This window comes from Squalius cephalus (assembly GCF_949319135.1).
Source record: "Squalius cephalus genome assembly, chromosome: 1".
Lineage (NCBI taxonomy): Eukaryota > Metazoa > Chordata > Actinopteri > Cypriniformes > Leuciscidae > Squalius > Squalius cephalus.
Window position 1 is genome coordinate 15,975,551 of NC_137122.1, and position 16,269 is coordinate 15,991,819.

The following is a 16,269-nucleotide window of genomic DNA, read 5'->3' on the forward strand; positions in this document are numbered from 1 at the left end:
AAGTTAAGCTAACTCATTTCATTTGAGGAAACCGATTGCCTTAATTCAATTAAGTTTATTAACTCAAACAATTTAAGCATACATTTTTTTTGATTTGTGTCCAAGTAACTCAATAAATTATTGTTAAGATAACTTGGGTAAATAAAGTTAATAGTACTAAGTCCATTCAATTAAAATAACTCAAATCTATGAAGCACACTGTAAACCCAAATAAGTTGGCAGAACAATCAATTATCTAAATTTTTTTAAATTCTTAAAGTCAAAGTATTTTATTAGTATAAACTTATCTTTTAAAAGCTAATCTATTAACATACTAATTTGCTAACAAATTAGCAATAGTATGTTATACAGAAGCACTTCCTGTATGAGCGCATCAATATAAAGGGATTATTTGCTCTCAAATCAAGCTGCATGCACCACTTGTCACTATGATGGTAACTATCCTACGCTGTAAAAAAAAAAAAATCTTTAAAAAAGTGTCAAATGACTGGCAGCTGCGGCTGCCAAACAAAAAACATAAAATTTAAGTAAAAAATTCTAATTTAAATAAACTGAAAAACACTGTTATTTCACAGGTATTTCCTGCATTATTATGATCAAATACCTTCATTGTAAAAAATCGTTAAAAAAGGGTCAAATGACTGGCAGCTGCCAAACAAAAACCATAAAATTAAAGTAAAATATGCTAATTTAAATAAAGTGTAAAAAAAACCCTTTTAAATAAATTTGATGTCACCATGATTGAGATCAGTGTCTGCTTTAGTTTGGATCATGACACTTGAGTTTATAACTTTAGTTTTCTCTGTCTGCTTTAACTGTGTATTTGATACTCTTTTGTTATAGCATTAAATGCAAGAGAAAGTATCGGATGTTCTTGGCCAGTTAATGCTGATGTTACAATCATCACATGGTGATCTGTTTTACTGATTTGTAAGTCAATATTGTGTAATATTTAGATGGAATTTAGCCTTATATAAAGTTAATAATGCCACAATTTTTCACATGACTCTTGAAATATTGTGGCATCAGTATTATAACAATCTGTAATTTTAATAAATATATAATATACAGAAAAAGTTTTGAGCTGGTTCATTTTTATTGTAGTATAGAGGCATCAAGAATCAACATATGAATCTCAACAATGGTGACAACCAACAAAGCCTTTGTGTGACTTTATAGTAGTTCAGATTTGTTTTCATTGTCACCATTGTTGCGATTCATACGCTGATTCTTGATGTCTGAGTGAGTCTATATGATCCTGTCAAAACATTTTCTGTATAATGACTTCATAAAATATGAGTATCACAGCACTGCAAGATCGTCTATAGCAGTTTTATGATACAAAATTAACATCTAATATTTAACAGCTTAATCAGATAGGCTAATACACTTCAGATGGTATCAATGAAGCAGGACACTACATGATGACTATTATCACTAAAAAGTGACCAACATCATCTGATCTGAGTTTTTTTTGGATTCCTACCATAACTAATATGCATCAAAGACACACAGTTAAAGAAGACAGAGAAAAACTTAAGTTCAAAACTAAAAGGTCAAGAGCCCAACTAAAGCAAACACTGATCTCCATCATGGTGACACCAAACTTTATTCTTTTCAATAAAACTTCAACTTCTAAACCTCTGTTAATTCTCAATAAGAATGTTCGTATGAAAGAAATAAAGTCTGGATTGTAATAAGTGAAGATGCTGAGATCCTGAGAGATCTGTTAGTGTTTAATGTTCTGTTGGGGTTTAAAGTGTTTCTGTATGGTGTGTTTCGTGTGTCACCGTTGTGTTGAAGAGTAGAGCCTGAGCTTCAGTCCAGGATGAGCAAAGAATCACTGATGATATACTGCATGTTGCTTTATTTAACTGACAGTAACTGTGTAGTTGCTGATGCAGTGACGTATAGTCACAATAAATCATGAGTGTAGTCAACTGCATGCAGGGCCGGATTAAGAATTTCAAGGCCCCTGGGCACAATGTCTTGTAGGGCCCCCCCCCCCCCCCCCCCCCCCCAACCGCCATTTGCCGAGTTTTGTGATCTGTTGTCCCCCTAATAAATATTATGGTAACGAAAGTGCATTATGAAAGACAAGCAATGAAAGTTATTTAGATGCAAATTAAGGCTATGTCTGGTTAAACAGTTATTGTGTGATTTCGTTATTGTGCGTTGTCAACTTGAAGCATGAATTTGAGAAAGAAAATCATTTTTGGAAGAAAATGCACCACGTACTTTTGTCAATGATATAAGTTATAGCTAAAAGATTGTAAAAGCTTTCAGTTCACCTGCCTAATTGTAGTTGAAAAGTCAAATTAAGCTTGATTAATGATATACTGTGACTGATCAGATAAACTACAGCATCGAGAATATAACTCCCATGTGTTTTGCAGCATTTAAAATTTTAGTCATAGTGTGTTATGCGAAAAAACACACATAAGAAATGATTGACAGCACTTTTATTTTCAGAGAGTTTTTTTTCTTTCACATAAAAACACAACAGTGAGTGTCTTTCAATGCTTTTAAACACTTGTTTTCTTGTTCTTTGTCATATCACAAATTATGTGTATGAACACCGGTAAGCATTAGCCTCGATAGAGACGTAGATAGTAGTTGTGTCTCCTTCATTGCGTATTTTTATATTTTGAATATATCCCTCCACTGCATACTGTAACCCCTTTTGCCTCGATCTGGAGGATATCGCGGAGGTATTGCTCCAAAAATGGTCACTGACACGCACGGGTATGCCTCTTCCCGTCATGGCAATCTGTCGCGCTGGTCGTGTTTGACCATTTGTTTGTCGGACGTAGCAACAGTAACTAAGGGGGGCGGGGTTCGGCGAAAGGTTCGCGTGGGGGCGGGGTTGTTAAGTCAGTGCGTTCCCACAGCTGCGCTTGAATTATATTATGAATACAAATATATCAGCCTGCCTTTCAGCATGTGAAATTCTTAAGGAGGCTTAACTTTATACCATCAGTGATCAATACACACTGATATTAACTTGCTTAATAAAAAGATAAGCCAGCGTCATTTATTATGCATAGCCTATTAAACCTTTCACGCTTAATCCAAATGTATTGTTTTACTCGGTGCTTGCTTATATGTATTGAAATGTCTGAAACCTAAAATAAACATTATGAGGTTGAAAAAACTGCATAGTTGTGTGCTGCATATAAATAATAACCATATCATATCAAAAGTGAGAAAGAAGAAGATCAAGTTCGGCCAAAGGCAGATTCGAACCCGGGTCCAACGCGTCAAAAATCTCAAGTATCAACGCCCTACGGTCTACGCCACTGACTGTAGATATAATACATTAACGTGAGTCTTTTTGTTAGAAAGACAGACACTTAGCGCAAGTTGCGCAACTATACAATACGCTCCGTAAAAAGAAAAAAATATATATTTTCTTTAGAATTTTTTTTTTTTTCCTTTTCTTGGGCCCCAAGTGCGCATGGGCCCCTGGGCACGTGCCCATAATGCCCATTGGGTAATCCGGCCCTGACTGCATGTTTTTCAGTAAAACAAAAAATCAGAAAATAAATGTGAAATAACTGTGTTTCTGTTAAAAAAGTTTAATGAAGATTTCTGTGAAAGTATTTTGCACTTATTTAAATAAGGATATTTTACATTAATTTTACGTGTTTTGTATGGCAGCCGTTGCTGACAGTCATTGACCCTACTTTTAAGATTTTATTTTTTACAGTGTAAAGCCAACATTAACAGAAATTCTTCTAAATTAGCATAACAAAACATTAATCACTAACTAAATCTCACATTTAACATTAATCTTACACACACACAAAAAAAAAAACCATTATATTACACTTAATTTTAGCATTTACATTCCCTTTCGAGTGCCATCGGCAAAGCATGCTGGGAAATAGACATCCCAGCCGTTTCAGTTAAACTTAAGTTTGTCTAAATTAAAATAAATAATTTCATAAAACTCAAAACAATGAAACAGTTCAGTTTACTTAAAATATATCAGTTCTGTGAACTTGAAAGAAAAAGAAAGTGCTAAATACTCAAACAAGATAATTGGACTGAACTAATTAGTTGAATTTAAGTTTGTCCTACTCAAACCAATTAATGATTTTGAGTGTTAGGTTTTACAGTGTAGGCAAATTGGGATGCAGTACGTGTGTTATGTTCAACCTCTTCCCAGAACCATTGCGCACACATATTTTTTGGGGTTATTTTTGTGATATGAAAAAGCAAACTTCCTCATCTGTTGGTTTGAATACTGCTGTTGTCGTCTGGCTTGATGCCTTTTCTGATCCTCTCCTCTCATCATTGCTCCTGAGCTCCTGAAGAACCTCACAAAAAGACAACAGTAATCCCAGATAGGAGGATAGAGTAAAAGATTAACATAACAGGTACATCAGTATAGGGTAACATCAGGTTTAACACAGTATGGTGATTTCTCCCTTCCTCTTAAAGTTTTTCATTGTTTTGTTGGGTTTATCTTGCCTTATGTCTTAGATTGTTTGCTGTTTTTCAGTATCTGAGCTGCAGATGGTCAGGATCATCTGAGGGATTTGACTGAATCAAGATGCTGCTGATCATTGAAGCTCTTCTTCTCATTTCAGCTGTTCTAGGACAGGTGAGCTTGTGTTTGAGTACGAATATTACAGACATATACTGATGACTGATCATTATGATTCCTGTTACTGCAGGATCACAGAACTGCTGATTATGAAGGACAGATGTTTCCACTGGATATGGCACTGGATTCTGTTGATGACCTTTATGTCGGTTGCAAAAAGACCATGAAATGTCTGGTTGAGGGAGAATTGCTACAGCATGAACTCAATAACTCGCCTGAATTCAGTATGGCGTGGCAAATTGCTGTAAATAATTTTAAGCCCCCAGCAGATAACTTGATAGAGAATCATTCAATTGCCATTTATGTCTACACTAACGTAGATTGTAAAACATATCTGTATTTTAATAATGCTGTCCGTAGTGATAAACAAAAATACAAAGACAGAACATACACATGGTATTCACTTCAGTTTTTGCTGACAGAAGCAATACAGATTCTGAAGGAAACACAAAATGGATGCAAGTCAACTTATCGAGGAACAAAGGTTGAATTTGATGTGAATGTTCTGAACACAAGGGTTCGTTTCGGCTCATTTACATCCTCCTCTCTTAATCGTAGCGAAGCAGAAGAATTTGGAACTAAATCTTGTTTTGAAATCAAAACTTGTGAAGGTGCTTATGTGGCAAAATATTCAAGGTTTCCTGATGAGGAAGAGGTGCTGATTCCTCCGTATGAGATGTTTAAAGTTACTGATGTCAAGAAAATAAGAGATCATGCAGGTCTCTGGTGTGACACTGTGTTTGTGTTGGAAAGCATTGGAGTAAGAAGTGAACTGAACTGTGATCTAACAATAAGATCAAGATTTAGGAAGTATCGGTTTGGTAGACGCTTACGAAGACATCGATTAACATCGCATTCAAGGTATAGAGGCCATGCGTTATCCAGTTTACGAGGAATTTATGAGGACCCCATGACCTTGGCACTGCAATTCTGCTCTTCAGTTTGAGCTGTATAATACTTATATATTAATAAACATATATTGAGTGCTGATTTACATGATTGCATCACATTAGTTCCACACAAATCAATGTCGTACTTCACATTTATCTGTCTATCTATCTACTCATTTAACATATATTCATTTAATAATATATGATATATGAATATATCCGTATATATTTTTTTTCTATTGCTGTTTAATCTTAAGTTGTATGATGTGTCTTCACAAATAAGTTAGAGACCAGTCAATGTATCCATATTCATGTTTTGAGTGTTATAAGATGATATTGTGAAACAATAATTCAAACTTTAATTCAATAAACATTTATTTAATAAACTCTGCTTTTTTATTTATTTATTTTATTTATTTTTCATGACTTTGTCTCCTGATTCCTGTTCCATCAAGCGTGTTGATGGAACGCTTGATGGACACTTTTATTTTTTTAATGTTTTTTTTTTTTTTACAGAGAAAATGCCTATAATTTTACAAAATGTATATTTTTTACCAGAATAAAATTCATGCATTTACACAATATTTACATTTGCCAGTTAGGTGACAGAATGTGTGTTAAAGGTTTTTTTCTGTCACCTAACTGGAAAATGTAAATTTTGTGTAAATGCAATCCTTCAAAATAAAGGCAATCCTTCAAAATAAAGGCAATTTTCAGGATTTTCATTTGCATAAATATAATGTTAACCTGATATGTCTATTACAAAAAATAAATAAAAATAAAAAAAACTACAATTTTCTTAGTATTGGAAAATAAATGTTTTTTGTTGTTGTTGTTTTTACAGAGAACATGCCGTTTCATTTCAACTTTTTTTTTTTTTTTTTCGTAAAACTGCTAAATTCTTCTAGAAATGCAGATATTCAGACCACTGAAAAAAACAGGCCTTCTTCCTTACAAGTAAACATTATGAAGTTTAACCTGAGATGTGCATACATAGGCCTATAATTTAGTGATAATGCTGTTAACAAGCAGAATCACTGAAGGAAAGAAGAGAACAGGAAAAAAGAGACAAGCAGGAACACAAGTTATAGGATGCCCTCTTGTGGTGAATGTTACTACACAGAGAGAGTATTTGTCATCATCATGAAGCTCACCTACACAACAGGAGGAAAAAATAAATGAAAGGAATAGAGAGGAGAAAACAGCCAGAGCAATAGTAAGACATGATTGTAAGACTTCCTGTATAGATGGTGTTTGTTCATTGTCATTCATTGCGCCTATTAGTGAATTAACATCTAACCAAATGAAGCAATTTATGAAAGTGACGTGTAGCGTACCCATCCAAGTGCACACACACAGTACATTGCGCAACTTTTAAGAAACCCATTTGGATTCCATTGAAAATGCTAAAAATATTATGCTGTTCAAGGACAGTGCTGCTAAAATCAATAAAATTAGCCTCTAAATGAGTTCAGTGATTCAGGCCGAAAAATTATTATGTTATAACATAACCAAAACCATCAGATCACATTTTCTCTTTGTTCATCTGGCTGTTATAACTCAATTACAGCAGCCATATTAAATCTAATGTTAATAATGTAAGGGTCAAGAGCCCAACTAAAGAAAACACTGATCTCCATAACGGTGGCTTACAATTTGTTATTTTCTCCTTCAGTGATTCTGCTTGTTATCATCAGGTGTCTTCAATAATGGTCAATCATCACTCAATTAATCACTTAATTATCTCATTAACTTTAACACTGCTTCAGTTTTCATTTAACTCTCATATTTTAACACTTTAACACTCTTGAGTGTGGAGTCAAATAAACTCCCAGGAGAGGTCATTTAACACTGGAGTTTTTGCTGTGCACGACTTTCCTAAGATGAGAATCACTCATCACGATTTCCCACTTACTTTTTATAATTTTCTGAATTCTGTTTGCCTCTGAAGACGTTCATGCCTCCGTTCAGGGTTAAAAACTAGTTCAAATGTGGTCATTGTGGACATATTTTCATATTTTATACTATTGCAGATAATATAACAAATAAATAATTATTGAAAGTAGGGATGGGCGATATATCGCACGATATTGTTATGCGCATCTCGTCAGTAAAGCCGTTTCCCTTGATTAGTAGTAAATCGCCTTCACCTGCTTTCAGATGGAGCAGTGTTAAATTACCACTCCTGGGGCTGGGAGTGTATATGAGTCCACACTCAAGAGTGTTAAAGTTAATGAGATAATTAAGTGATTAATTAAGTGACTATTTAGCATTATTGAAAATACCTGATGTTAACAAGCAGAATCACTGAAGGAGAAAATCACAAATTGAAAGTTACCATTAAGGTGATGGGTGTTTGCTTTAGTTGGGCTCTAGACCATTATATGTTCACTTTAATTTTTACTGTTGTTTGTCTGCTGTTATTGATTTCTAACAGTTAAATGAACAAAGTAAAATGTGATCTGATGGTGTTGGTTATGTTTTGACGTAATCATGCTGTGATCTGAAAAAGGAAACTTATTGAGATAGTTTGGTTTAACTTGTTAGCAGCAGTTTTGTGATACTTCAGCCTATGATTATCAGTACTTTGCTTATAGTTCAAAATATTTAATAAACATTGTTCTGATCAATAGATTTTTTTAGATTTTAGATCAAATTTATTTAGAAACACAGACATCAATAATCAGCCTGTGAATCTCAACAATGGTGACAATAATAAAGCATGTTGCAGTGGCTGCCACCAATCACAACTCATTAATGGCTCCCATCATGCATTGCGGTATGAATAAATTATGATCTGAATTGTCTATGTAATTTACTTTTCCTAATTGAATATTCTGCTCGTCACCATTGTTGAGATGCATAGACTGAATCTTGACATCTGTGTGTGCCTAAAAGAAAGATTTTTTTTTAAAAACAACTTTTAAGAAATCCTTTATATTATACCAAAAATTCTGGGCATTTATGCAGATTCACAGTTATGGTGTAACAAACAACATAAATCGAAGTCAGAAAGAAGGATCTTAATGAGTTCAGTGATCAAGTTCATATGTTGAATGTTATAATATAACCAACATCATCAGACAACTCTTATCTTTGTTCAACTGGCAGTTACAATTCAGATACAACAATTATACAAAATCTAAAGTAAACATATAATGGTCAAGAGCCCAACTAAAGCAAACACCCATCACCACAATGGTAACTTACAATTTGTGATTTTCTCCTTCAGTGATTCTGCTTGTTAACATCAGGTGTCTTCAATAATGTTCAATCATCACTAAATTAATCACTTAATTATCTCATTAACTTAAACACTCTTGAGTGTGGACTCATACACTCCCAGGAGTGTTAATTTAACACTGGAGTTTTTGCTGTGTACAAAGAGCCGTAGTTAACTGACAAGCTGAGTCATATCGCATTAATTATTGCTGCCGATACGTCCGCGATATTAATGCGATATGGCTCAGCTTGTCAGTTAACTACGGCTCTTTGTAGTAAATGCCACTCCATCTGAAAGCAGGTGATGGTGATTTACTACTAATCAAGGAACCGGCTTTACTGATGAGATGTGCATAACAATATCGTGCGATATATCGCCCATCCCTAATTGAAAGGCCTTTTTGTTAAAAGCTGTTTCTGGAACTAGTCTACTCTAAGGTTCATTACTCAAAATTACACAATGTGCATTAGTGACATCTGGTGGTCACACTTGTTTATCTCCTCCTTATACTACAGGGCCGTTGAATGCTTGAATCTGATTGGTTGACGAACGTTCTAAAGTGTGCAATTATTTTCAGGGAAACTCGTGCTAAAGTAGTTCCAGCCAGATCTTGACCGCATTACAGTTCCATATCACTTTGCGTAGTTGACTGTAATAGTGGAAAATAGGATACAATTCATAACAAGAAAAAAACATGCAGCCCCACGCGCTGTCGTCAATTATTCCTTACATATCTAACAAATCACAGCAGAGCAGAAAAAGCATGTGACCAAACTGGGATCAACACAGTTCTATCTAATCTCATCTAAAGTAATCTGTGCCAATGAGACCACAACTTGTGTGATGTGTAGGTCAACGGATTCACATATTGATCAATACACTCTCAGAAAATAAGGTGCATAATTGTATCTTTAGGGGTACAATGGCTTGTCACTGGGGCTGTACCCTCAAGGGTACACAGCAAAATCCCCAGTGTTAAATTAACACTCCTCAGTGTACATATGTATCCACACTACAGGGTGTTAAAATTAACACTGAAGCAGTGTTGAAGTTAATGAGATAATTAAGTTAACACTGAAGCAGTGTTGAAGTTAATGAGATACTTAAGTGATTAATTAAGTGATGATTGGCCATTAGTGGTGACACCTGATGTTAATAAGCAGAATCATTGACGGAAAGAGAAAAAACAATAATAGAAAAAAGAGGAACACAAGAACTACAACTGACTTCGAGTCATTACACATTGTTGCACTTATTATTACCAGTTTGACTTTATTTCTGTCATACATCGACAAAGGTTCTTGAGATTCAACAGAAGTTTAGACGGTAATGTTTTATGGAAGTTTTCTTTTCAAGTTACCATTATGGTGGTCAGTGTTTGCTTTAGTTGGGCTCTTGACCCTTTTCATTTAGTTAATATTAGTTTTTCTCTGACTGTTCCAACTTTGTGTTTATAAAGCACATTTGTTACTGCAAGAGAAAACATGACCTGCTCACAATATGTCTTGATGATAATGACGTTATCATCATGTAGTGTTCTAATTCACTGATGTCATTCAGAGTCTAAATCTTTGACTATATGCTTGATGTCTCGTTTTAGTATTGGTGATTGTAGCTCTGAGATTCTACAATTTGAGATCCAACAGCAACATAAAACAATTTGAAAATACTTTGTGCAAAAAAGTTATTCTGTTTAAACACACAGACATCAAGAATCCGCATATGTATCTCAACAATAGTGACAATAAACAAACTAGTGACAAACTGATCAACTCTGAACATCACAAAACAAGCTACTAAAGTCAGAACAAAACAATAGCTAAATAAAAGCAAACAGAAAAAAAAAAATGAAAATTACAGGACAATTCAGCTGCATAATTTATTCATGCTGCAATGCATGATGTGAGCCATTGATGCGTTCTGATTGGTGGCTCCCATCATGCACTGCAACATTAAGCATTTGTTTGATTGTCACCATTGTTGAGATTAATATGTAGATTCTTGATGTCTGTGTGTGATTTTAAAACCTTCAGATTCCTAAAACATTCCTGGAAGTAGCTACTGTAGTGAAAAATTAATAAAACATTTGGATAATCAGTTTATAATGCTGGGTGGCATCATTGGATCAGGTCACTAGTAATTTCATCATCAAAACATAACCAGGGCTGCATTTCCAAAAGCATCTTAAGACTGACTTGATTGCAGACCAACTGCAACAAATGGTCTATACGATCAAATTAGACTTGCGATGCTTTCAGGAAACACAGCCAAAGTCATAGTTTATTTTGCCACAACACATGCTTTATAAACACAGAGTTGGAGCAGCCAGAGAAAAACTAATGTTAAAAAGGAAAGGGGTCAAGAGCCCAACTAAAGCAAACACTGACCACCATAATGGTGACATGAAACGAAACATTCCATAAAACATTACCATCTAAACGTCTGTTAAATCTAAATAAGACCGTGTGTAGATGTATGACAGAAATAAAGTCAAACTGGTAAAATAATAAGTGCAATAATGGTTCAAAGTCAGTAGTTCTTGTGTTTCTCTTTTCTGTTCTTGTTTCTCTTTCCTTCAGTGAGTCTGCTTATTAACATCAGGTGTCACCACTAATGGCCAATCATCACTTAATTAATCACTTAATTATCTCATTAACTTCAACACCGCTTCAGTGTTAACTTAATTATCTCATTAACTTCAACACTGCTTCAGTGTTAATTTTAACACCCTGTAGTGTGGACACATATGTACACTGAGGAGTGTTAATTTAACACTGGGGATTTTGCTGTGTACAGCTTTTGTACCCTTGGCATAGGGTACATATTTGTACCCTTGTGACAAAACTTTTATTTCCTTTATTTCAAGGCTACTCAAATATAGTGATAAGTTAAAATCTACCTTACATAATGAATTAAAGTTGTGTTATCAAATCAAGCATTGTCTCCAACTCACGGCCATATAACAACATTGCTAGAGATAGACCTGTTCTCTCATGGCAAGCAGTTCAAAGAGCGAAAACAGATTTGTGGAAGATACTTATCCCACGAAGTGTGCTTGTCCTCCACGTATGCACGTATGGCAGCTTTAAGTGCACGGTTTACCCTCTCAGTGGCGTTCGTTTGCGGGTGGTATGCCGTTGTCAGCCGGTGTTCAGTACAGGGAAGCAACCACATGCTCAAAAAGATTGCTCACAAACGGGGTCCCACGATCTGATATGAGGTAGGTTGGCACACCATGTCAAGAAAATAACTCAGAAACTTACTCGCTGCCACTTGAGCTGTCGCTAACGGCACTGCACACACTTCTACCCATTTTGAAAAGTAGTCAATGAAGACAATTAGATATTTATTGCCACTCTTTGGTTTATTATCACCAATAATAATTTCTTGCCACAGATCAGACTGTGACCAGATCATGATTTTTAAAATACATTGTGGGGAACTTATTTTAGACACACACAGACATCAAGAATAAGCATATGAATCTCAACAATGGTGACATGATTCATGCAGCAATGCATGCTGGGAGCTGCTAGTGATGGGCAAATGAAGCTTTGGTGAAGCACTGAACCACTTAGAAGAATTGTTTTGAAAATGGGTTCATTACTCGAAGCTTCAGTAACAGCGACCTCGCCTGGTGAAGTGCCAAGGCTGCATCTAAATGGTCCCAGCTAGATAGTGGACAGGAGTCTTTAAGACGACTGAAATAAATCTAGTGCGCACACACACACACACACACACACACACACACACACACACAGTGCACATATATACTAAAAATGGGATACCATTTTTTTTACAAATAAAGATTGATGAATGTGTGTATTGTGTTATTGGGTATTGGAGAAAGAGTCCTGGGGAAACAGAGGATGTGTTGGGAACTTGAGACAGCTATTGTAAAGGCTACTCATAGTTACAGTTCTATAACTCTACTTGTAGTCTAATATTTAATAATAATATTTAACAGCCAGCACACATACTTTATCAGGAGCAATCAGAATAAAGTTTTCCCACATGTCAGAATGACCTCTCTTCCTAGATGCTTCTAGCCTGGGTGCCAGCCCGAACCCCGCCCACAACATTTTTTGGTCGGGAAGTTCGGTCTGGACTCGATCCGTTGAGGAGTAATTATGCTCGGCTCCCAGAAGGCCGAGCCAATCAAATTGCCAGGGCGGGCTTTAATCGATGATGGACAGATGATCTGCGGTTACGTAATCACCCACGTCCTCAAAGAACGCTTGGGTTGAATTGGTTTTCAACAAAGATGACTGCAGCTGGAGAATTGAGATGTTTTTGAGATGTCTATAAAAGAAATCAACAGCGCATTAATTTTAAAAGACGAACAGAGAACCGCTCTTTCGCGTTCTTGTACCGGTTGGAGTAGAAGGATTGGGGCCAAACTTCTTCAAATCCCTGGGCGTTTTGAAAGGGTTAGGCTCACGATCTTCAGCCTGGTCTCTTTCGTCATCTTTCCATTTTTTTAAAAGCAGTCAAGTCGCGTTGCAACCGTTATAAAGTTGAGACAGGGCCGACAAATGCGAGAAGATTTATTTGCTTTATTGTCGAGATCTAATCCTAAACGGAGAACTTGTTCGTATATACATACACCTTTTGTATTTCTCTCAAAATGCTATTCGTGCTTGTAAGTACTCCGCAAATTCTTAAGTTCTTTTTACAACAACGGCAAAGATCGTTTACACTCATTACTTTACTACCTCTTCTAGCGTGCGAGCTCTGTTGACAACTATGCGTTGCTCTGATTGGTTGTAGGTCTATCCAATTGAGTGTAGAGGTTTTTTTTTTTTTTCTGGTTCGGTTAAGAATCGCCTCATAATCAAAGCCCTATGGAGCAGTATCAGACTCACATTCTGCCTAGAATATGAGTATGACGAAGTCAGGCTAAGATGCTTCCATAGTAATGAAAATAAATCGATATGAACAAACTAATGCTTGTCACTGTAGAGGCTACTACGAACCAAACGCAATGTTGTGCATTAAAGTTTTTATGCTTTGAGCAGAAGCAGTTGCTGCTTCGGACGTCATATGTCACGTGATTTTTCCGGACCAAAGCAACCTTCGGAGCAGTGCTTCAAATGGAATTGTAGTTAATGGTTTGAAGCACGTATCAAAACTTCAGTGTCAGACTGCCATCAATACTCACAGGTGTCTGACTCTGATCCACTGCGAGAAGAGAGAACTGTCCGGCTTGCCTGCGCTTTTATCACTCCTCCTTTCTTCACTCATATTATAAAACTAATGGCTCCCAGCATGCATTGCAGCATGAAGCATGTCACCATAAGCTGATTGTTGATGTTAGTGTGTGTGTCTTTGTGTTGTCTTATCTCGCAATGTATTTAGAAATTAAAATTAAGAATGCTTGATCTTTGGCAAAAAAAAAAAAAAAAAGTATTGACGGTAAAAATCTGTTAGTAACAAATAACCTCTTTTGGTCAGTGATGACATTTGTCCATTTTTTTTCTTCATGGTGTTGAATCAAAAAATGTTTTTTTTTTTTTGCAACAAATTGTGTTTTGGTAAACACTGTTACAGAGACAACAACTAAAATAAACAAATATAAAGAGTCAAACCACCGAACTGAAGGAAACACCGATCACCATAATGATCACACTGATCAACATAATGGTGACAAACCATTTTCAATAAAACATCAACATATAAAACTGTTAATTCTCAGAAAGAACTTCTGTAGATGAATGACAGAAAGAAGGTCAAACTGGTTTGTAATAAGAGAGATTTCATGTATTATCAGCAGAGTTGTATAGTCCAGGGGTCAGAAAGTAGAAGTCCTGCCATAGTTTATTCCACCCATGAACTCAATCAGCTGATTTCACTAATTAGTTCGCTCTCCTGTCTGAATTAGCAAATCCAGGTGATTGGAACAAAATACTGAGGAGGACTTTTACTTTCTGAACCTGGACTTTACACCTCTGACTACATGTCAGCCAAGAGTAAAGAAATAAACCAGAACTGGACCTTATCTGAGCCACAAAATCTGTGTATATTAAATAAAGAGTCATCTCATCCTTAATAAGCCTGTTAACAAGCAGAATCACTGAAGGAAAGAAGAGAACAGAAAAAGAGACGAGCAGAAACACAAGAACTACAACTGACTTCAGCCACAGACTTAGATCAAATCAACTGAAGATAAAAGAAGACATTAAATCTGTGAAGATCTCAGCAGAGGAGGATTAAACAACTCCACAAACAGCATTACCAGCTTCACTTATTACTAACCAGACTGACTTTATTTCTGTCAGACGTCTACAGAAGCTTTTTATTGAGAATTAACAGGGGTTTAACTCTAATGTGTTTCATTTAAAGTCACCATAACAGTGATTAGTGCTTCCATTAGTTGGGTTCTTAACTCTGATTATATCTTTTGTCTTTTCTGGCAGTTGTGACAGTGTGTTTGTTAAACACATTTGCAGCAGCAAAGAAAGCTAAAGTGAAATGATATCAGGTGATGATGATTACCTGAAGATGGTTTTATAATCATCGTGCAGTATCCTGCTCCACTGACGCCTTTCAAATCTAACAATTGTGTTCCATTAATATTTTCACATTACAAACCCTGTGCAGCATGAGATCCAGAAATACTATTATATTATTTACATATTCATATTTTTTCCAAAACACAAACCTTGTTTTACTGAAGCATGAGATACAGCAGTACTATAAGAATCAGTTAGAAGAATTTTATAAACTTGAGCACTAAATGTTAATCTACTATGACAAACATCAACAATCAGCGTATTAATCTCAACAATGGTGACAATCAAAAGTACCTTGCTGCAATGCATGCTGGGTACCAGCATAGTACAAAACTCCCAGCATGCATTGCAACATGAATAAATTATGCAGCTGAATTGTCCTATAATTCTGTTTAATTTAAATATTTGCTTTTATTTTTTTGCTGTTGTTTTTGTAGTGACATTTAGTAGCTTTTTTGTAATGTTCAGAATTGATCAGTTTATCTGAATATTTTTGATTGTCACCATTGTTGAGACACATACGCTGATTGTTGATAAGTGTGTGTGTCACATGACAGGTAAAATTTTTGTTCTCATGCTTGTTAAACTATTTTAACTGATAGGTATAATACTGCTTGATCTCATGCTGCAGTAACACAGGGTTTATGATATTAATTGAACAAAACAATTTTATTATACAAATTACATCAGTGACTCAGGCAATAGCATTATGATTACAAAAGCCATCAACAGGTAACCAACATCACCTGCCCTGATTAAATTTAGCTTTCTTTGCTGCTGCAAATGTGTTTGACAAACACACTGTCACAGCAGCCAAAAAAAGACAACAAACATAATAAGAGTTAAGAGCCCAACTAATGGAAACGCTAATCACTGTTATGGTAACTTCAAATTAAACATCTCAATAAGGAGTTCTAACAGAAATAAAGTCAGTCTGGTTAGTAATAAGTGAAGCTGGTAATGCTGTTTGTGGAGTTGTTTAATGCTCCTCTGCTGAGATCTTCACAGATTTAATGTCTTCTTTTCTCTTCA

The 16,269-nt window shown here is 35.5% G+C and overlaps 1 protein-coding gene across 2 annotated transcripts in view; it reads left to right on the top strand.

Annotated features, from left to right (window-relative positions):
* Positions 1 to 4,242: 4,242 nt before the first annotated feature.
* LOC307163692 (GPI-linked NAD(P)(+)--arginine ADP-ribosyltransferase 1-like) overlaps positions 4,243 to 16,269 on the top strand; it is a 34,859-nt gene continuing 22,832 nt past the window's right edge. Inside the window, exons 1-3 of one of the 2 annotated variants that reach the window (XM_079879880.1) lie at positions 4,243 to 4,382; positions 4,508 to 4,609; positions 4,683 to 5,627. In XM_079879880.1, coding sequence (XP_079736006.1) covers positions 4,559 to 4,609; positions 4,683 to 5,558 — 927 coding nt within the window. In that variant the 5' untranslated portion in view covers positions 4,243 to 4,382; positions 4,508 to 4,558 and the 3' untranslated portion in view covers positions 5,559 to 5,627. Of the gene's footprint in view, positions 4,383 to 4,507; positions 4,610 to 4,682; positions 5,628 to 16,269 lie in introns of those variants that run through there. The other variant, XR_013822125.1, reaches the window with a different exon arrangement.